This window comes from Pectinophora gossypiella, chromosome 14 (assembly GCF_024362695.1).
Source record: "Pectinophora gossypiella chromosome 14, ilPecGoss1.1, whole genome shotgun sequence".
Classification (NCBI taxonomy): domain Eukaryota; kingdom Metazoa; phylum Arthropoda; class Insecta; order Lepidoptera; family Gelechiidae; genus Pectinophora; species Pectinophora gossypiella.
Window position 1 is genome coordinate 7,355,197 of NC_065417.1, and position 20,602 is coordinate 7,375,798.

General features: G+C 38.0%; 3 protein-coding genes across 7 annotated transcripts; 1 reads left to right on the plus strand and 2 right to left on the minus strand.

Moving 5' to 3' along the window:
- Positions 1 to 2,237: 2,237 nt before the first annotated feature.
- LOC126372373 (uncharacterized) lies at positions 2,238 to 6,038 on the minus strand. Of its 5 annotated transcripts, none has more exons than XM_050018075.1 (5): positions 5,651 to 5,751; positions 4,831 to 5,309; positions 4,590 to 4,745; positions 4,374 to 4,467; positions 2,238 to 3,224 (listed from the first exon to the last, which is right to left on the minus strand). In XM_050018075.1, the coding sequence occupies exons 1-5, from the start codon at positions 5,688 to 5,690 to the stop codon at positions 3,052 to 3,054; spliced, it is 942 nt and encodes a 313-aa protein (XP_049874032.1). In that variant the 5' UTR covers positions 5,691 to 5,751; the 3' UTR covers positions 2,238 to 3,051. The 5 variants fall into 5 exon arrangements, with proteins under 5 accessions (XP_049874032.1, XP_049874034.1, XP_049874037.1 ...); XM_050018077.1 differs by lacking the exon at positions 5,651 to 5,751 and adding an exon at positions 5,495 to 5,610; XM_050018080.1 differs by lacking the exon at positions 5,651 to 5,751 and adding an exon at positions 5,491 to 5,611 and having other exon boundaries at positions 2,242 to 3,224.
- Positions 6,039 to 8,546: 2,508 nt separating this feature from the next.
- LOC126372378 (THAP domain-containing protein 1-like) lies at positions 8,547 to 12,896 on the plus strand. Its single transcript, XM_050018090.1, has 3 exons — positions 8,547 to 8,796; positions 9,209 to 9,404; positions 12,337 to 12,896. The coding sequence occupies exons 1-3, from the start codon at positions 8,720 to 8,722 to the stop codon at positions 12,628 to 12,630; spliced, it is 567 nt and encodes a 188-aa protein (XP_049874047.1). The 5' UTR covers positions 8,547 to 8,719; the 3' UTR covers positions 12,631 to 12,896.
- Positions 12,897 to 14,655: 1,759 nt separating this feature from the next.
- On the minus strand, positions 14,656 to 17,060 carry LOC126372664 (dipeptidase 1-like). Its single transcript, XM_050018512.1, has 2 exons — positions 17,040 to 17,060; positions 14,656 to 16,290 (listed from the first exon to the last, which is right to left on the minus strand). The coding sequence occupies exons 1-2, from the start codon at positions 17,058 to 17,060 to the stop codon at positions 14,947 to 14,949; spliced, it is 1,365 nt and encodes a 454-aa protein (XP_049874469.1). The 3' UTR covers positions 14,656 to 14,946.
- Between the last annotated feature and the right edge of the window lie 3,542 nt (positions 17,061 to 20,602).

Consider the following 20,602-nt stretch of genomic DNA (forward strand, 5'->3'; position numbering starts at 1 on the left):
ACAATAAAAACCCTACTCTTGCCTTACCTTAATTGTTATTCCTTCGGATGAAGTACCTAGGTAGGTACCCTAGAACATGTCACGTCACGTAGGTATGCAACATCGCGTTTCCTCCGCGGTAGGTAGGTATCACACGCACTCACAAACACAACACCTTGCTGCTTTAATAAACATCAACAATCTTCCATACTTTTGCGCAGTAAATGGTCTATGATCTATCATCATAGTCGACACTACTCATTTACAGAATGAAACAAACACTCACAAACACGAAAAAAATATCCTCGAAAAACATCACGCGATTCGGGTCAAGCTTAGTTTCGACTGAGCGGAAGCGCGCGGCGGCGGCGTTAGCGCAAAGCATCAAAGGCGCCGACTAAGGGCGCCGACGACGCACTGGCCGCGGCCGAGTCGAGCCGACGACTAGAGAGAGAGAGAGAAGTATGTTTATGGTGCAAGTGACAGAGAAAGAAATAGTATCTGTTCGTATGCCTACTTTATTGGCGAGCGTTGCCCTTGACCCGTGCGCCGGCTATTCACCTGCGCATAGCTGAAGTTGTAGATACGTTATTATTATTATTGATGACATTGATAAAATTTAATAATTAGTAATTTTTATTTGTTTATTTTAAATGTGCGTTCTATGCAGCTTAAAACACAATATGGGACTGAAAAAAATCTATTTTTTTTATGAATTTGGCGACAGGAAACTTCACTTGATACCTATCAACTCAAAGAAATACCTAGTATCTGTTCGTAATGCCTACTTTATTGGCGCGCGTTGCCCTTGATCCGTGAGGCTATTCACGTCCGAGTATCCATCAAGACAGATCAAACAAGCCCTAACTCGGAGGTCTTGCGTCCCAGGATCCTTTAATTATGTCTTAGAACCTTCTTGGCCTATGTGGTCCAGTGGTTGAGCGATGGGATGCGGAGGGTCCGGGTTCGTATTCCGGTGGGGACATATCACAAAAATCTGTTTATAAGGCCTTTGGTTGGGACGTTACAGGCTGATCACCTGATTGTCCGAAAGTAAAATGATCCGTGCTTCGGAAGGTACGTTAAGTCGTTGCTCCCGTCTACTAGGTACTTATGTAAGCACGTAGCCGTTACATGAATATTGTACACAGAACAGGATAGGTTTAATTAGTTCTTTACTGATGATTTAACAATGAGATTTAAAACCACGAATAACTTAGTACTTAGTACCTCGGTACGGTACCAACATGTAACAAGAAAAATAAGATCACTCCTCTCGGACAATTTTTTTCTTTGAACATGCCGACATTGCCTACGCGGCGGAGTTGCCGAACTATCGATAGGTAGATTATCAATTGTTGAACTTGAAAATTGTCTAAACTATCGAAAGTAGTGATAGTACATTTAGATCGATACTAGCGATAGTACCGATAGGTCTTGCTTTGTAACAATAATGGGTATTGATCTAAAAGATCTATCGATAGGTACCTACTATTGGTTTTTTTTTAACTAGGTATCGATAGAATATCGATAGGCAACACTCTGGCGGAGTGTCCGCCCAATTCTAGACGCGATCTCGCTCGATTTTTGTGTAGCGAGGTTTTGCGTAGGTACTTACATACTAAGTTGGTGGATGGTTGACATAGTAGGTAACTAATTACCTAATCTGTGGTGGTTGTGTTAGTTGGTTGTTAGTTATTCTAATGACAACAAAGAATACAATTATTTGCTGTTTCAACTGTTTTAGGTAGATAATGGCCCTGATTCCTATGAGTAAATGAATGAATAACCCGGTCGAATCAAAAAGGTATCTCGCTGGTAACTTAATTCTGTCGGTTGTTTTAGATTTCTGCTTAAAATTGACGTGTATTCCATAAATTTTATGCCTGTTGATTATCCGTCCATTTAAGAATAAGAATAAAATAAATTTATAATTTACGATAGACAGAGAAAGAAATAGGATCGGTTCGTAGTGCCTACTTTGTAGGCCGCGCCGCCGCCGCGCCGCAGCCGCGCCGCAGCCGCGCCGCCGGCGTGCGGCGCGGGGCGCGCGGAGCGGGGCGTGCGGAGCGGGGCGCGCGGCGCGGTGCGTGTGGCCGTTGACCCGTTCGAGCAGCTGTTGTCTCCATTACATCGAAAATTTTCGATAATTTGTCATTATTGTTTTTTTTATTGAAATTTGGGTTCTATGCAGCTAAAAGCACAATATGGAATTGAAAATAATTAAAAACAAAACTCAAAATTTCATGAATTTTGCGACGGAAAATTCCACTAGATATTAACTCAGAATCATGGTCTGAATCATCCCTCTCAGTATTCGTTACGATGTCACTAACACCCAGTATATCAGTATTTTTTATAGTTTTATCTACTGCAATAAGTGGTATCTTTTGTCATAAAATTCATAAATAAATTTTATTCGAAGAAATAATAATTATGGACACCACATCAGAACTTTGACGTTCTACTAAAAATACGTAAACTTTATTATTTATTAGATTTAGAGCAACTACGCTTAATAAAATATTTTAAAATAATAATAATAAATGTCAAACTTTTCTAATAAAATAAATAAGTAATTCTTCACTGTCATAATAATGTAAAATAATATACTTACCTACTTAATAACAATTCTTAATTTATTATGTTCTTGTCTTTTGGCATTTTAACGTAAACATTAAAATAAAATTTTAAACAAATTCCAACATGATTATACCTATGAATAAATAATCTTTTAGGTATTCGATTCGCAGACAATAGCACGACAATAGTCAAGGTGAACGTAATCGAATCCAGAATTTGCTTTAAAAAAGGCGCTTTGTGGTCACCAAAGTCAAAGGAACCTAAGAACAGCAAATAACATATCTCACGTATCATACCTACCTAATGTTAATCGAATGCAAACCGTAATATAGCTATTAATAAGTAGGAGAGTTCAGATCTAAAACACAGCAATGTGTGAAATTATTCGAGAAGCGTTTAATTTATTCCCGGCTAAAAGGATGTTATCGGCAAGTCTACCTTTCCAGTAAAATTAGGTATATTACTTTGATTATTATGTTGAGGCAGTGTTCAGTTATGGCGGAGGCGTGATGCGGCGGCGAGGCGGGCGTGTATGGCAGGGGTGCGCATGTCTGCGATGGAGTGCCGAGCCTTCATCAACGCCTCCTCACGACATACTTCGTCTTGCAAAATACATTCCATTATCTTAGCTACAATTGTTGACGGTGGAACATGAGGATTCCCTGAAATACCATTATTTTATTACCCTCTGTACATTACAGAAACACGTCTTGAAAGACAAAAAGTTTATGGCTAATAAAAAAGAACCGTTTATGTATAAACTCTAATGGAGTAATAAAATAAATTACAGAGCACAGGAAAACGAACACCGATAAAACGAGGATGTTATAAAACACAAACAACCAAAAGTTACTACAAAACAGTATTAAAAATAGAGCAATTACTCACTGGACCGCAATATCCGGCACTTGATAGGACCTATGGCAACTGGGCGAGACTGGTTTCATGAACCGGCATACAGGCGTGCAGTGGTCTGTTAGTAAGGTTAATGTTAGTAGCATTACCCGACCTATTGTTATTGGCACACCCATGATATAAGGCACATAATATTTGGTTATAAATACAATTGGTGTTAAAAGCTTGTAGGTATATGCAATTCTATCCAAAACTCCGCACCACTTTATTGGCGAATAAGGCAACAAGAAAAAACACATTTCCACATTTAACAATTATGTGTTTGATATTAAAAAAATCATATTTCAATATCATACACATAGTTCATAGTAGTGTATTATATGTATACATACGACAATAGTTTGTTTCTGTCTCAAACAAAATATGTGTAGGTAATGTATACTGTTGTTAAGATTCTAACTCCCTTTGGTTGATAATAAAAGTGACAAGTTAATATGTTTCATCTCCAGCAAAAAATGAGTGTTAGTTGCATTTGTATATGTCGTGGCCAGATCGTAAAATTGATCATTTCATGATGTGTTCAACCATTTCATGAAATGGTTATATTTCATGAAATGGCCAACTTAAGTTGACCATATTGTCGATTAATTTCTTAAGTTCAATTTTATGATCTGGCCATGACATATACATATATATATTATACTTGTGTATATATACATTTGTCCATATTACGTGTGTATATGTATCTTCTTAATAATGGAATCTGACCTTTCCAAAAATATATATTATTATTATATAATGATTGAAGATGTAACTATTACATGGACACCCTTACATTAGGTACTAAACATCAATACTTTAAACACGTTTTAATGGCAATTATATAAAAATATAAATTTTATACCTTTAGTAGGTACATAAATATTCATATTAAAAACTATAGAAAAAATACTTACCAGTTAATCCTCTGTAACCAAATACTCCACAGTCATGCATCCGCATAGAATGCTGTTCATCTTTGATAAACTGTTCAGTACTAATTCCTCTTAGCTGAAAAGGAATAGGTAATGATTTATTGGATGTTGCAGCTAGATTGTACAATCTGTTGTATTGCATTGTAGCTAGCCATTTTATGTGACATTTATACTATATAACACTAGGTGTGAACTCACCTTGGATGGCACTAAGAATCTATCAGGTATCCTTTGTAATTTTTGTTGTTTTTCACTTGGGCCAAAACCTAATGCTAATAAAACAGACTCAGCATCCACTTTTCTTGCACCCAGCACATTTAGAACAGAACTACCACTGGAGCCACTGGCATCAGACTGTAAATAAACAAAAATAATTAAAATGAAAGCATATTAACACACTAATTATTAGTAACGTAAAAAGTATTTTCAATTTGAATACCTGTAAAGAATGATCTCTCAGTAGAGGATTTTTAAACTTTGGTACATAGCCTTCTGACTGGACTGAGTGATCTCTTTGCAATCTCTTCTTCAACCCACTCTGAGGGCCACTTGTCAATACAGCACTGTCTAGAGATTTCCTCTTCCACATATCTTTGGGTGTAGGAACATCAAGATTCTTGTCATCATGGAAGCTGTCTTCAGCGGGCTCTACTATTGTCTTGTCAGCTGGTTCAATTACAGTATTTACAGTGATAGTTTGTTCAGACTTGCTTTCTTCAGATTTTGTGTCTGTAACTTGTAGTTCCACTGGTGATTCAACTGGGTGTTCCACTGGGTCAGTTACATGCTCTGCATCGGCTGGTAAGGAGTCCAACCATTGCTGCACAGGGCTGCTCCGCCGCATGTCGTCTATCACTCCACTCAACCAGCCCCTGACTTTCCTCTCAAGTAATGACGAAACTGATTCGTTAAATGTGTCTAAAAATATACTTACAATTAAAAAAATATTACTATTTAAGCTTTAAACATCAACTAGGTACATACCTAAATATTTTAAGCTTAAGCAAAAATAAAACTATCGTTATGCTATGCTATGCATATAAAGCATAATAATATTAATAACAAATTCCAATATTTGTGTAACATTATTAGACAATACCTACTGACTCTGTAGTTATAAGACATAATAGTAAAAACTTCACAAATGAAACATAAAGAGCAACGCTGCGAAACACTACTGTTTGTCTGAGCGAGGTGTTTGTGTATGGAACTATTGTGATTAGCACTACACTGTCAATTTGTGTTGGTGATAAACCAACCTTGTTTGGGATCCATCCTCGTCTCAACACAACGCTGCATGCAATATGAGAGGATATATGAAACGAACGTGCAAGAGGCTCTGGCGCACAAATACTGGATAATTAGTAATACAATATGAAATGCAACAAAGCATATAAACCTTACCTTCAAAGTTCCATAAGTACTATTTTATTTATATGACTACTTCTTAAAACACCGAATGATAATATTCCTCGCAATCACGTCATACTATGATAAACAATATTATTTAACTACACCCTTGCAGCGAGAATCACAGCAAACAATCTCTACTTCTACTATACCTACTATTATTACAAACAACTACAGAAAATACAGCCAAATATTGGACATGGACAAATACGGATGACGTTCGAATGTGACCACAGACTAATTAAAAGAAAAATAAAAATACTATATAAGCTGAGTATATAAGAGACTGTTATACCTATCCAACATTCGTCAATCATGATTTAGGATTAAATTAAAACCAAAATCTAGGTACCCTACTATTACATTACTGTGATCGTTATTTGTAGGGTCGTATGGTGATTGACGGAAAACCGTGGGAATACCATGGTATGGTCTTTGCCATGGTTATTATTCCTTAGAGGGATATTACATCTATCCAACATTCGTCAATCGTGACTTTTTAGTCAAATAAAAATCAACCTTATTATTACTGTACTGTGGTCGTTATTCAATCATTATTTGTAGGATCGCACGGTAAAACCAAGATCATCCATATAGAAAATTATTAATGACGAAGTTTTAAAAAATCGACCTTATTATAATAAAACCTGCGATTGTTTTTTGTAGGGTCGTATGCTGATTGACGCAATACCGTGATAAAACCACGATCACCCATAGACAATCAGCATAAGACTACAAATAACGATCACAATGGAATATTAATAAGGTCGATTTTTCAAATAATAATAATAATATCTTTAATCAAATCAAATATACTTTATTTGATTGCACAGAACAGCAACACAAACAAAAATATTCAAATATACTTTATTGCAGAGATTTGATTGATTTTTCTAATCTTCGTCGGGTATAATTTTGTCTATGGCGTAATCGTGATTTTAACTTGCTATTCACACGGTATTCCGTCAATCACCATACGACCCTAAAAATAGCGATCACAAGGTGGTAATAATAAGGTCGATTTTTGTTTGAATAAAACGTCATGATTGACGAATGATTTGTGCATGGTATAGATTGGTGGATAGTTATACCTCTCTAACGATCGTAGTATAGTATTTTCTTATTAGTATGTGTAGATCAAGGAACTAAGGTGTAGATCACGGACCAATGTATATCAAGGGTGTATTTATATGTCTGGAATCTTTGAACGAGTTAAACGAAGGTAACGTTGTACAGCGCCAACTATAATATTTGTATGAGGGAACGTGACCTGAAAAGATCCTCCTTATAAACTATACTTAGTCAGCACTTTTGGGCTAATATAATAATATAAAAATAAAACATCATGAATACTTCAACAACTAAGTAGGACCAAGTATAAGATACGAACTTATAACGAAGAACGAAGAAGCATAGGAAAGTATCACAAAAACTTCACCAACAACGAAATAAAACATGTGCGCACTAAAAAAAAACTTGAAGTCAGCGTCAATGTCACTGAGCTGTCATTGACATAAAATAGCGGATCGGGGGTTGAAGATTTGTGCGCGACGGACGCGGTTGACATATTCCCCATCGCCTATACGTCAAAAACTTCTTGTATGAGAGGTACTCACATGGGCAGTTATCTTCATACATATCATTCTCGCATTAAGTCTATGGTGCGCTCATATTGAAGATGACAGTTCCACCCCGCCCCTCCTTCATACTTCTTTCGTATTTTGCCTGCCATGCCAGAGTGCAAAGACCAGTCGCCATCTTGTTCGACATGACATTTTCAAAGTTCCTTCACAACATTTAATTCGTTTAATTCCGTAACTTATCCCCTCAATTTTAATGTATCACATTATTTATTATTAAGTGGCTATTCTATTAACAATTAACGCTCTGTTTGTTATTCTGCTCAGATAAGTTGGTCTGTTTGGGACAGTTGGTAGTGAAAAGAACAGTGGCAGAAGTCTGAGAATGCAACTCACTGAAACATTTATTACTTTTCAGAAAATGTCTCTCATGAGCACAATTTTTGCAAGAGGAGACTGCATGAAGACCATTCCTACAGCAAAGTTGAAGTTCCAGAGAAACGTACAGGAGTCGAAAGTGGTAAGTTTTACACATGATGATATGTATGATATACACAAATATCCAGTAAAGGGCAATTATTTTGATATTGTTTTACTTTTCATATTTATCTACAGATAGAACACAAACAAAAATTGCGCTCGACAGAATGGACTAGGTAGATGTGGCGTAGTAGGATGTTCATTTATTCTGTCGATTTAGAGCTGTTGTGAGGTTATTATTATTTTTTTATTTTGTGTTTCTTATTTCAGATGCACCCATTTACTCCACCCCTCGACGCCCTAGACGAAGAAGGCGTGTGATTGTCACGAAAAAGTCTGTCATCAATTTGTGCAAGAATTAACTCTGAGTACTGGAGACCCAGAAAACAATCCATTAAAAATAAAATAATTAATAAATAGCACTACCTATTTCATTTCAAATTCCCATTTCAAATGAAAATAATTAGATTTTATCACGAGGGTGAAAAGGGGAGGCGATTTAGGCTTAAAAAGGCTAAAATTGCTACCACCCAAAGCTACTAACTGCCAAGACAAATACTTCAATCTGTTTTTCCCCAAAGGGATAAAAAGTTAAAAAAAAAAAACAAATACTTCAATTAAAAAAAAGAGCTGTCACGTTCTATAAGAGCAGTTTACACAGAGCAATTTTTTTTTTACTATGGAATTTTCCGTCTGATGCGTAGCATCTCTACTTGGTCTGTGGTGATCAGCCGGATTCAGCCAGCCGTGATGTCTACTTTTGACGCAATATGGTGGCCGCTTGGATATCAAAGCTGATGTTAGTTATTTGTTATTTTGAGGCGTTTTTGTAATTTGTTATATAAACAAACAAGAATCATGGCTTGCGTAGCGGCCGGTTGTATGTCTAGAATGGGTGTTTTATCGGAAAGCGATCAAAAGATATCTTTCCATAGGTAAGTAGACTACATGATTTAATTTATTTGTGCAAGAAGTATTTCATGGACTGTTTCTTTGTAAAGTTAATTGAGCCCTAAATACGATGCAGACGCATATGCGTAACGGCTTTGTTGAAAATATTTTCAACAAAGCCGTTACATTTATTCAAATAATAATAAATAAATTTTATACATTACGTTGTTTAACTTTGCCAGTTCCTGTAGGTACTCAAATAATAGTACCTATTGTAAGTAGATAGAGTTGTCACTTATATCGACAAAATACTTTTTTAATTGTCTTATCATCTAGATTATTGTTTATCTGTTCTATATACTATGTTTAATTAATGCTTAGGTCTCTTTCCCATTTGGATGATGATTACATAAAGAGCAATAAATGTAAGATGAATATAGATCTTGTATTTTCCAGATTTCCTAAAGATCCTAATCTAAGAAACAAGTGGATTCAGAATATGAAACGAGATAATTGGAGACCTTCACCATACTCTCGCCTTTGCTCACTACATTTTGATGTATCTTGCTATCGGGCAGGATACACATCAAAAACATTGCACAGTGATGCTGTACCTACAATATTTTCTCATATACATAAAGATTCACATAAGGTGAGCATAATTCAGTTTTTGATAATGAGGGACTGTCGAGATTTAACATGATAACTACCTATGTACTCATTACTCGGGTAAATAATTATTCAAAAATACAATGTAATGGCAGAAGCATAATATAAAACTAATTGTTGTTAATACAATTTGTCGCTTAAAATTACGAATAATTAAAAAATTTAAAATTATAACACAAACTATGACTAGTGAGTCAGTCTAAAATACCGCCCCCTCTCGTACCCGGTTCAAAGGTGGGAGGTTGGTATTGTTGTTTGATATTTGGATCACATTATGTATAGAATTATGTTGCTACCTATATTGCTTCTGTTTATAAACGAGAATAATAATGGGTGGAAGATGTAATTGTGCCTGGGTGTACTAAAAAGGATCATCATTCATACCCAAAACAAAGATAATAGATGCATATGTCTGTGATCCATGAAATTAGAAGGTTAAACGAAGGAGAATCTTCACAGCACCATTTATTTTGTTTTTGAGGAACATAGTCTGGAAAGTCCCTCAGACATATTAACTTAATTTTACTTTGTATGTAGATTAATCTAACACCTAGTAGGTAGTAAATAGGTAATAATAGGTAGGTAGTAACTACCTATTATTACCTATTTACTTTGAGCTAGACTATAGATAGATAGATAGATAGATATAGCCTTTATTATGGACTTATTGTAACAATTTTTTTTTTTTTTTTTAGCTTATACATAATATTAAAAAAGAAATAAAGATGTGTTTAATTATGCTCTTCGTCCATTTGTCTTTTGACAAAGGCCTCCTCCAGCTCTTTCCACTTATCCCTGTCTCTCGCCAGCCTTCTCCACATATTTCCTGCTGTATTTTTTATCTCTCCTTCCCATCTCTTAATTGGTCTTCCTCTCTTTCTTGTTCCGTATCTGGGGTACCACTCGGTTACGTCTTTTGTCCATTTCTCAATTTTTTCTCGCATCATATGTCCAGTCCAACGCCATTTGATTTTTCTTATGTGTTCTGTTATGTCTTTGACCTTCGTCTTTTTCCTTATATCGGTCAGTCTCACTCTGTCTTTTCTTCTAACTTTTAGGATGCTCCTCTCCATACTGTTCTGACAAACTTGAATTAGAGCTAGACTATACTATATATTATATCTGTTTTATATATGTGTACAGTCATGGGCAATATCATGTACCCACTTTAGAACCCTGTCGCACCATCGTATTTGACATTTAATGAGAGTTACGGTTTAATTTGTCAAAAAAGTTAATGTGACATGGTTTCAAAGTGTATACATATCAGTACTCATGACCGTACAGGGTGTTAGTGACATCGTAACGAAAAAAAATGGAACGTCTATTTGATTGTACTAAAAACGAGTGTGTTTTTCTTGTCGCAAATGTTTAAAAGATCTTGAGTTTTTATTGCGTCGCAATGTAAATCGAACAACTTGAAACAGTCGCTAGACCAACCTACCTACGCGCGGCTACGTTACACGTTGATACCTAGGTAGGTATTTTAGTAGTTTCCGTTCTTTTATTTAGACGTTTAGTGGTTCAACGTTTAAAAATTGTTGAATTTGTTGAAGTACCTACGTACCAATTATTAAAATGTTCCTAACTTATTAAAAAGCCTACACTTACGTTACCTTATTGTTATTCCTTCGGATGAAGAACCTAGGTACCCTAGAACATGTCACGTCACGTAGGTATGCAACATCCCGTTTCCTCCGCGGTAGGTAGGTACCTATAACACGCACTCACAAATACAACACCATGCTTTTTAATAAAACATCAACAATCTTCCATACTTTTGCGCAATAAATGGTCTATGAACCATCATCATAGTCGACACTACTTATTTACAAAATAAAACACTAAAAAATATCCTCGAAAAATTTCACGCGATTTGAGTCAAGGTTAGCATTCCACTGAGGGGAAGCGCGGCGGCGGCGGCGTTAGTGCAAAGCATCAAAGGCGGCGCCGCCGCCGGCCGCGATCGAGTCGAGCCGGTGACTAGAGAGATAGAAACATTGTAATGCTGCAGGTGACAGAGAAAGAAATAGTATCTGTTCGTAATGCCTACTTTATTGGGGCGCATTGCCATTGACCCGTGCGGGTATGCACCTGTGCACAGCTGAAGTTGTAGGTACGTTATTATTTATTGATATTGTACATTGATAATTTTTAATAATTAGTATTTTTTATTTATTTATTTTAAATGTGAGTTCTATGCAGCTTAAAACACAATATAAGACTGAAAAAAACTAAAATTTTCATGAATTTTGCGACAGGAAATTCCACTTGATATCAACTCAGAATCATGGTCTGAATCATCCCTCAAAGTTTTCGTTACGATGTCACTTACACCGTATACATTTAGTTTACTTGTAACTCATAGTTATCAACTCATTTATTTCGTGTTAACACCGGCCCACTGAGTTTTTTCAGGCTGTCCAAGGTTAGCTGGAAGGAATCCCAATTAGGGATAAGCTTGCCTATGCTTTGTGTAACGATAAATAATATGTAAATTTCCTTTGTATTTTAAAGCAATAAAAAATATACAAACTAATAATTTATTGACCAAATAATTCAATCAATGAATTTATACTTCACTAAATAAAAATTAAACTGGATGTAAATGTAAATAAAAATTAAAATGATTCGTCAATACAGAACATTTATACCTAAAAGGAAAATAAATTGAAACTAAGTAAATTCATAACTTTATAGATGAATTTTGATTTTGTATTCTACATTAGCATACAAAGAATAATTCAATACAATACAAATATTATTTATTACACAAAGAATAAATTACAGAGATAAAAGAGCCTTGTCTAAAACAAATAATTAGCATGAATAACTATTTTGTACCTAGGATTTATTATTTCTTCAACATGTAATTGTATTTGTGTTTCTCTTTAAAACATAATCCATTCTTGCAGGCAAAATTAAGGCGATCCAGGCCTTCACGACCAGAGCTGACACCATCCACGTCCACTTCTAAACAAAGTGCACAAGTTGAAATACTGAATTTAAAAAAAACAATATCTGAGAAAAATAAAATCATTGCCGATTTAACTAAACATATTAAACGGTACAAAACTACCGCTGAAAGAAGATTGAGAAATTTGAAAAAAGTAAGACAGTGTTTACGTAGACTAAGAAATAAACGGAAAAATGATGATGATCCGCCACCAGAATTCTCAAAAGTACTTTTGTTATCCGAAAATATATGAATATGTCCCTTCGCAAAATTGAGTCGTAGCAAGTTTTTGGTGATAATTATTTTCCTTTTTAAGCAATGTTAACACATTTTTTACTGACTACCGTTTATTGTGTATGAATATAAGTGATATAAGTATTATTAGTATTAGTAGTATTATAAGTATTAACGGAAGGCGATTGGGGCAACCACCGTTCTACAAGCCCTATCTATGGAGTATTGAAGGCGATTACTCCACCGACAAGAGCGCAGCTCTTAAATAAAGAGAGAGAAGTATTATACGCGTATTTTTTTAAATTACATGTAGCTAGTTTATATAAGATAATAAAGCAAGCGTTGAATATGGCTCTCTTCCGCCCAAGACAGTATCGAGTCATTTTTGTGTACTTAGATTGACGAAATAGCAAATAAATTGAAAATTCTACTCAGGCTTTCCTGATCTTAACTTTAATCCCTAGTCTAATGGATAGCCTGACTCAAAGTATTTCATTTTTGAAGTGACATGCGTGACGTGTGTAAGATCTATCGTCTTATCGTTGTATGTTGGCATACAGTGGTGACATCGTAAAGAAAACTTTGAGGGATGATTCAAACCATGATTCCGTATTCACATCAAGTGGAATTTTCCGTCGCAAAAGTATGGAACAGAAAATAATTTAAAAAATTACTAAAATTTGAATAAATTTTCTGACTGGAAATTCCACTTGATATTAACTCAGAATCATGGTCTGAGTCATGCCTTTCAGTATTCGTTACGGTGTCACTAACACCTATACATACTACTTGTATGGCTATCTTACCTACTTGAACGGGTTGTAACTAACCTCGTATCGTATATACTAAGGGGAGTGATTCATTATTCTGAGTTAACATCAAGAGGAGGAATTATCGTTAAAGTAAAAAAAATAATTAAAAATAACAAGAAATATAATGAATTGCGATAGAAAATTCCACTTGATATTAACTCAGAATCATGGTCGGAATCAACCTCCTCAGTAGGTAATCGTTACGATGTCACTAACACCCTGTAGAAAAGCAGAAACGAACAAAAAATCGAAAAAACTTCATTCGTAAGTAGGTACACCATTTTGACCTTATTTCTGCCAAATAGATACAGGTAATTGTATATTATATTTAGAGGATCATAAGACTGCCACAATATACAAAAATAACAAAATTAATTATTTAATAAAATTTTGGAAGAGATATAACCACATGATATAACAATAAAAAAAAATGCGAAAAAGAGGATTCTGCTTGTTATAATTTTTTGTTATTTTTGTATAGGTAGGTAAAAATTAAGTTGCAGAAATGAATTCCTCGTCCTTGATTTATACGACGACGACTCCAAACTTGATGCAATTGCCTGTTGGAGCAGATATCAAGCATAACGTGAGGCACTAAAAAACAAAATTCAGTTTCCCTACTTCCCCTGCCTACCCGCTGGGGGAACCTCATGGTAACTCCAGAAATACCTGTTCCAAGTGCTTTGTTTCAAAGATACAAGATAATTAAAACACATAATAACGGGTTCTTACCGCGTTTAAATGGGGATACAAGATAGTGGACCTAAGATGTACTTTAGGGTCATTGTACTGGCGTCATTTGTTCATTGACACTTTTCCGGAGAGTGGAGCTCAAAAACTATTGGAATATCAGAAAAAACAAATTTATAGGAAATTTAATAGGACGCACCGTTTCTGAGATATTAGCGTAAATATAAAGGTTCGAATCCCGGTGGGGACAAATCACTTTGTGATCCCTAGTTTGGTTAGGACATTGCAGGCTGATCACCTGATTGTCCAGAAGTAAGATGATCCGTGCTTTGGAAGGCACGTTAAGCTGTCGGTCTCGGTTATTACTACTGATGTAAGTACGTAGTCGTTATTTGAGGCACGTCACAGGCCTTTGGCGGCTCAATAATAACCCTAACACCAGGGAAGAAGAGACTTATTGCTTAAAATACGAAATAAACAATGAAAGATGCATTTTATAAATAAAGAATATTTATTTTTCTATAAACACATTATTCCTTTTATATCATCATGCTCACATCATATAAATCGCGGTTCGCATTGGGCTTTCGTCAACGAATTCGTGTGCATGGATGGAGAAGAGTTCAGCGGGCAGACCACGGCGGGCCGACGCGAGACGAAGCGCCCAGCGCGCGCGGCTCCTTAGCTAAACATTTGTGCATCAGGTCAGGTAAAGATTATTTTAATCGCTAAATCACATTTGGACACTAATATACATGTATAACTACGTTCAACAAGTGTCAATATTGAGCAGTACGAGGGGGGCCGCGGGAGCGCGCGGCGCGCAGCCTACGTCACGCGGGCCCGTACGCGCACTCGCCGCGGCGCGCGCCCGCCGTCTCCTCGCCCGGCAGCACGGCTGCGCGCCGCCACTGGTCGCGCACGCGCTCCACGTGCTGCAGCACGCGCACCACGTTCATGCCGGCCAGCTTGCGCACGTCCTCCTCGCTCCAGTCCGGGTCGCGCAGCAGCTCCGCCAACAGGTGCGGATAGCGCGATACGTCCTCCAACCCCTCCGGCGGTGCGTCGATGCCGTCATAGCCTGCGCCCAGCCCCACATGTTCGACGCCGGCCACGCGCCGCACATGGTTGATGTGCGCCACTACGTCCTCCACAGTGGCTCGTTCCCCGCATGTCACTAACTTAGCATAGAAATTGATCATCACTACGCCCCCATTTGCAGCTATCATACGGAGGAGCTCGTCCGGTACGTTTCTACTCGAATTGCACAAGGCTGCTGCTCCGGAATGTGAGAACACCACAGGCGCTTGTGATGTTTCTAAAGCATCTCTTGCCGTTTCTTCGCCTGCATGTGAAAGATCGACGATCATACCGAGGCGGTTCATTTCTCGTACCACGGCGCGACCAAACTCTGTGAGTCCGCCGCTTGTGCCGGCGGCGCGCGCCCACCGGGTGTCACAGGTGTGCGTGACCGTGAGGTAACGCGCGCCGAGCTGATAAAAAGCTCGCAGCACCGCAAGGGAATCACCGAGTGCATGTCCTCCTTCTACGCCTATTAACGACGCAATGCGTCCATCACGGTGCGCATCCAGTAGTTCCGCCGCATCCGTCACCAATGCGAGGTGAGCCGCATTCATCTCTACTATACGCTTAATAACGTCCATTTGCTCAAGAGCGAGCTGCACTGCATCGCGATCACGGGCGCCACACGGAACATACGCCGACCAGAACTGCGCGCCGACCTGTCCGAGCCTCAGCCGTGGGATATCAGTGTGCGACCAGCGCGACTTCGCCCACGGCTCGAGACCTTCGAGACCAGCGCTCAAGTTAAATTCACCGATTTTATTGTGAAGAAATTTCCGGACGTTCCAGGCTAAATCGTTGTGGCCATCGACTAAAGGGGAGTCGCGCAGCATGCGGCGTATGGTAGTTAGCCGCTGCTCGGGCGTAGCGCGGCCGCCGCCACCGAGCGCCAGCGGCAGCGCCAGCGCGGCGCCCAGCGCGGCCAGCACGACGAGCGCAGCGAGCGCGATGCGCCAGCGCGGCCGGCGCGGTAGCGGTTTCTCGTCGGAGCTGCCCGACGCCGACGCCGACAACGAGTCCGGCGCCCACCGCCCGCAGCGCTCCGCCACGTCCGGCAAAGGCCCGGGGAACGTCATCCCCTCTGGTACTGCCGCCTGGAACAAAAAATACCTACGTGAGATATATATCCTTGTTACCTACAATATTATATTCTACGAAAACAAAAGCCTTAGGTGTACCATGTAAAGCGTTTACTTAATTGTTCAATGTAATCAGAAGGTACATAGTAGATGTTTTATTAACATGTGTACAGAGTGATTCGCTACGTTAGCCTGCTTTTATCCGGCGCCATGTTTCCTGATTAAACATAATCTCGCAGACGCGAGGCGCTTAAATAACAATGGATTTAAATGACTGACACATTTGCGTCGGGTAAGAAATTCTGCGTGCCTTATTGTAGCTTCATAGGCATACCCTAAAGTAACATACACAATACGTACATACTGATGGGCATACCTAATTGTTTTACCCACCAACACAGTACACACATATACGTAAGCGTAGTAAACCAACACAGCACTTAGCTAAGTACGTAGTATAGTGTCTAATCGTGCAAGCTTAGTTACTATGTCCCTCGAGTCATTTGTTATGGAGACGGGCAGTTCAACTAATAACCGGTGAAGCTCGAGGGATTAGGGTGAGGTGGAAGTCAAGAGTTGCAGACGTCGCAAGCGTGACAATAATTTGCCGCGTGTTCAATTATGCAAGGGGCACACACGGCACAGTCAGTATGGGCCCGACGCGGGGGTGGAGAGGGGGGCGCTGGGCGATCCTGAATAGCCTCTGACCCATTTACAGGGAGAGCTGGGGCGAAGGCCTCCAGTCGCCGGGATTTCAGACTCACTCGTGGAACTGCGCTGCTCATATTTTGCACTCATTAACACGTTCAAATGAGCTTAGGTAAATGCGATTAAGTAATTTTGTTAAAAAAAGTTTTGTTTTAAAAATTAATAGTATGTTTATGTTATGACAATAATAACAATGAGAGCACAACAAGCAACACACGAAATGTATTTTCATTTAATTAAACCTGCACCAACAGATGAGTCAGCTACTTATTATGAAAGCCTTGATAATATAGGATACGTCTCCTTAATTAGTTATAGGCGTCTCTTCGGTTTTCTACACTAATTTGGCCGGCGATAGGTACAGTTCGTGACGAAAGTACCTACCGTAGGCAGCGGGCCGCAACTTTCACCACGACTCCCGAGGGTCTGGACGTTCCCAGTTAATAATCGGACTAACACGGCAACTCCCTTTTTAAATATTACATTCGGGATTGGAACGAATGACAAATTGAACGTTTACGAGAGAAGCTGCAACTAGGGAGAGTTGAAACGGAATGAACGCGAACCATTGGAAGTAACGGGTGACAAAAATTACACAGACATCTAAAGCAATGACGAATTCACACACACACACGCACATAGCAAGTTGTATTTTACCTTAAGTACTTACCTATAATTATTATTTTTTTTTTGTTAACTTGATATTATTCAAATTTTAAATGTTATAACAATATTCATTGTCAGCACCCTCAATTTTGGCTTTCTGCATACAACTCTTGGATGGTAGCTGGTATACTTAGCTCAGTTTTAAAACTTTTAGGGATTACAGCTGACTCATAGTAATTATGTCACAGCCTATTACTACATACTTATAAATGTAAACAAATATTGATATATTTAAGGCTTAAATGGTACAAATAAAGATATTATTATTATAGTTAAGCATTTTTTATTTTACTTATTTTGTTTCGTTTATGCAGGTTGGTATTTACGTTTGCTATCTAGACATAGCAAACACTAATAAGTTTTACTACGCTCACTTGGCATGGGCCACAAGTCGTCAAAAACAGTTTGTAGGGAACTACTACGACGTTAAGGTTTATCTTTTTTACCCCGTGGTATCCATGGACCTATCAGCATAGAATAAGCATACTACGTACGGTCACGAGCATTAATATGTATACACTTTGGTACCACGTCACATTAACTTTTTTGACAAATTGAACTGTAAGTCTCACTAAATGTCAAATATGTTAGTGCGACAGAGTCCTAAAGTGGGTACATTATATTGCTCATGACTGTACTATCATCAGTCTGTCGGTACCTATCTGCATTTAGGTAAGGGACATTGTACAGAGTATTGACTCATGTGACTCAATACCTACTCGGCGCAATGTTTTTGATGTTACCAGATGAAAGCCTTGACGGCTCCCCATTTGTCCGACAGTCCGACCTAATAGTAAATACAGTCCAACCTAGAATCTTTATATTTAATAACTGATTCAGTAAAATTTAAAGCTACACATAGACGAGATTATATATCCAACTTCTGGATCTTTATAAATAAACCAGAAGGAATACGGTGCATACTCCACCACAATGCTTCACTGCGGTTTGGCAGAGACGTTTTGGGTTAATCAACTCCCGCCACGAAAGCTCCGTCTAGGCTTAACGACTGACATAATGTGTCAACAATAATATTATATCTGAGTATTCCAAGTACCTACCTCCTTATATAAGTCATCATCATCAATTTAAGAGCCACGCTCTTGTCGGTGTAGCATTTTCCATTCCAGTCTATCAAAGGCCAATTCCTTGACTTCCCTATAAGACACGACGTTAACCTTTTCTTTAATCTGTTCCATGTAAGCTCTTCTTGGTCTTCCCCTTCCTCTCTTTCCTTCTAGCTTTCCTTCTATGATGTTTTTAATGAATTCGTCGTGTCTTATTAGGTGTCCAATCATCTTGCCTCTTCTGTCCTCAATAATTCTCAGTATTTGTCTCTTTTCCCTTACTCTTACTAGCACTTCCTCATTTGTAACCCTTTCTGTCCAACTTATTCTTTCCATCCTCCTCCAACACCACATTTCAAAGGCCTCGAGCCTCTCTCTGTCCTTCTGTGTCAGTGTCCAAGTTTCACATCCATAGAGGGCTATACTCCATACGAAGGTTTTGACACATCTTTTTCTGATAGATTTGGCGATCCTAGCCTTGAATATGCACCCTTTGTTATGGAAAGCTTGTTTTGCCATTGCTATTCTGGTTTTAACGTCTAAAGTACATCTTGAGTCATTCGTTATTATGCTGCCTAGATACTTAAAGTTCTTTACATTTTCAATCGGGATATTATTTAACTTAATTATTTGGCTGTCTATTTTTGGAGTTTTGGAAATTGTTAGAATTTTGGTTTTACTTATATTAATTTTAAGGTCGTATTTTTCAAAAACTGTGTTCATTGTGTTAAGTAGGGTTTCTAGGTCTTCTTTATTACTGGCCAGTGCCGCAATATCGTCTGCAAATCTGATACTAATTATATTCTGTCCATTTATTGTTATTCCGTTACTGATTTTAGCTATTTCCTTCATGGCACCCTCTATGAAAATGTTAAATATTAGTGGAGATAAGGAACAGCCCTGTCTTACACCTTGCCGTACTCTAGCTTTTCTCTTCACTTCTCCTATTTCTACGACAGTTTCCTGGTGTTTATATAGTTCGTATATTATCCTTCGGTCTCTATAATCCATTCCTACTTCCTTCAACCCCCTCATCATTTTCCTCCAGTTTACCTTGTCAAAAGCCTTTTCAAGGTCTATAAAAGCCACGCTGGTATCCATGCTTAAATCCAATCTCCTGTCAATTATCAGTCTTAAAGCTAATATTGCTTCTCTTGTAGGTACCTTTCTTTTCCCTGAACCCATACTGGTCATCTCCCAGACATCCCTCAGCTTTAGGTCTCAGTCGGTTTTGAATGATTTTAAGTTATATAAGTAGGTATGTAAAATAATCAAGCGCTGAAATTTTCGAGATTTTTATTTTCAAATTAAGTAAGTACTCTGAAACCTTTTGTTGTATATCTATTGATGAATTTTCAACATGTTGAGGTACATTGCTCGTACATTGCTGTCATAATAATAACAATCCTGAATTGTTGTTAGTAATGTGCTAAGATTTAAGAATACACTCGCCATTCTGACAGTCAGGTTAGCGGCTCACTTATTTTTGAAATAACTTTTGTTCCAAAAAGGTACATTGCTTTTAATTTTAGGTACATTCAGTACATTGCTTGTACATTCCTCTCGTATCGAAATCATCACCGTTTATAATCATACACCCGCCATCCTGACCCACACCTCTTATTATATTCTTTTTGCTCATTACGTGTGCTAGCTATCCCCCACTTACGTTTATTTACGGGACATTATTCGTATTCATAAAACTTTGGAAGAGACAGCTGCATAGCAATAACGCCCGAGGTTTGCGTTACCATACTTTCTTATAGTGATGTGTTTTATACGTTAATTACAAACTTATTTGCAGTTCGTAAACTAATCAAGAAAATATCTATCGAAAAAAAATCTGACTCGGACGGGACTTGAGCCCGCAGCTCTTGTCAAGCTGG

Bases quoted from the DNA above. Each gene is read 5' to 3' on its own strand.
- LOC126372378 (XM_050018090.1), top strand. From the start codon at position 8,720: ATGGCTTGCGTAGCGGCCGGTTGTATGTCTAGAATGGGTGTTTTATCG. The intron at 8,797-9,208 runs GTAAGTAGACTA...TGTATTTTCCAG, and splicing joins CAAAAGATATCTTTCCATAG to ATTTCCTAAAGATCCTAATC. The intron at 9,405-12,336 runs GTGAGCATAATT...CCATTCTTGCAG, and splicing joins TACATAAAGATTCACATAAG to GCAAAATTAAGGCGATCCAG.
- LOC126372664 (XM_050018512.1), bottom strand. From the start codon at position 17,060: ATGAGCAGCGCAGTTCCACGA. The intron at 16,291-17,039 runs GTGAGTCTGAAA...TTTTTGTTCCAG, and splicing joins TGAGCAGCGCAGTTCCACGA to GCGGCAGTACCAGAGGGGAT.
- LOC126372373 (XM_050018075.1), bottom strand. From the start codon at position 5,690: ATGCAGCGTTGTGTTGAGACGAGGATGGATCCCAAACAAG. The intron at 5,310-5,650 runs GTTGGTTTATCA...GTATATTTTTAG, and splicing joins GAGGATGGATCCCAAACAAG to ACACATTTAACGAATCAGTT. The intron at 4,468-4,589 runs GTGAGTTCACAC...ATTCCTTTTCAG, and splicing joins GATTCTTAGTGCCATCCAAG to CTAAGAGGAATTAGTACTGA.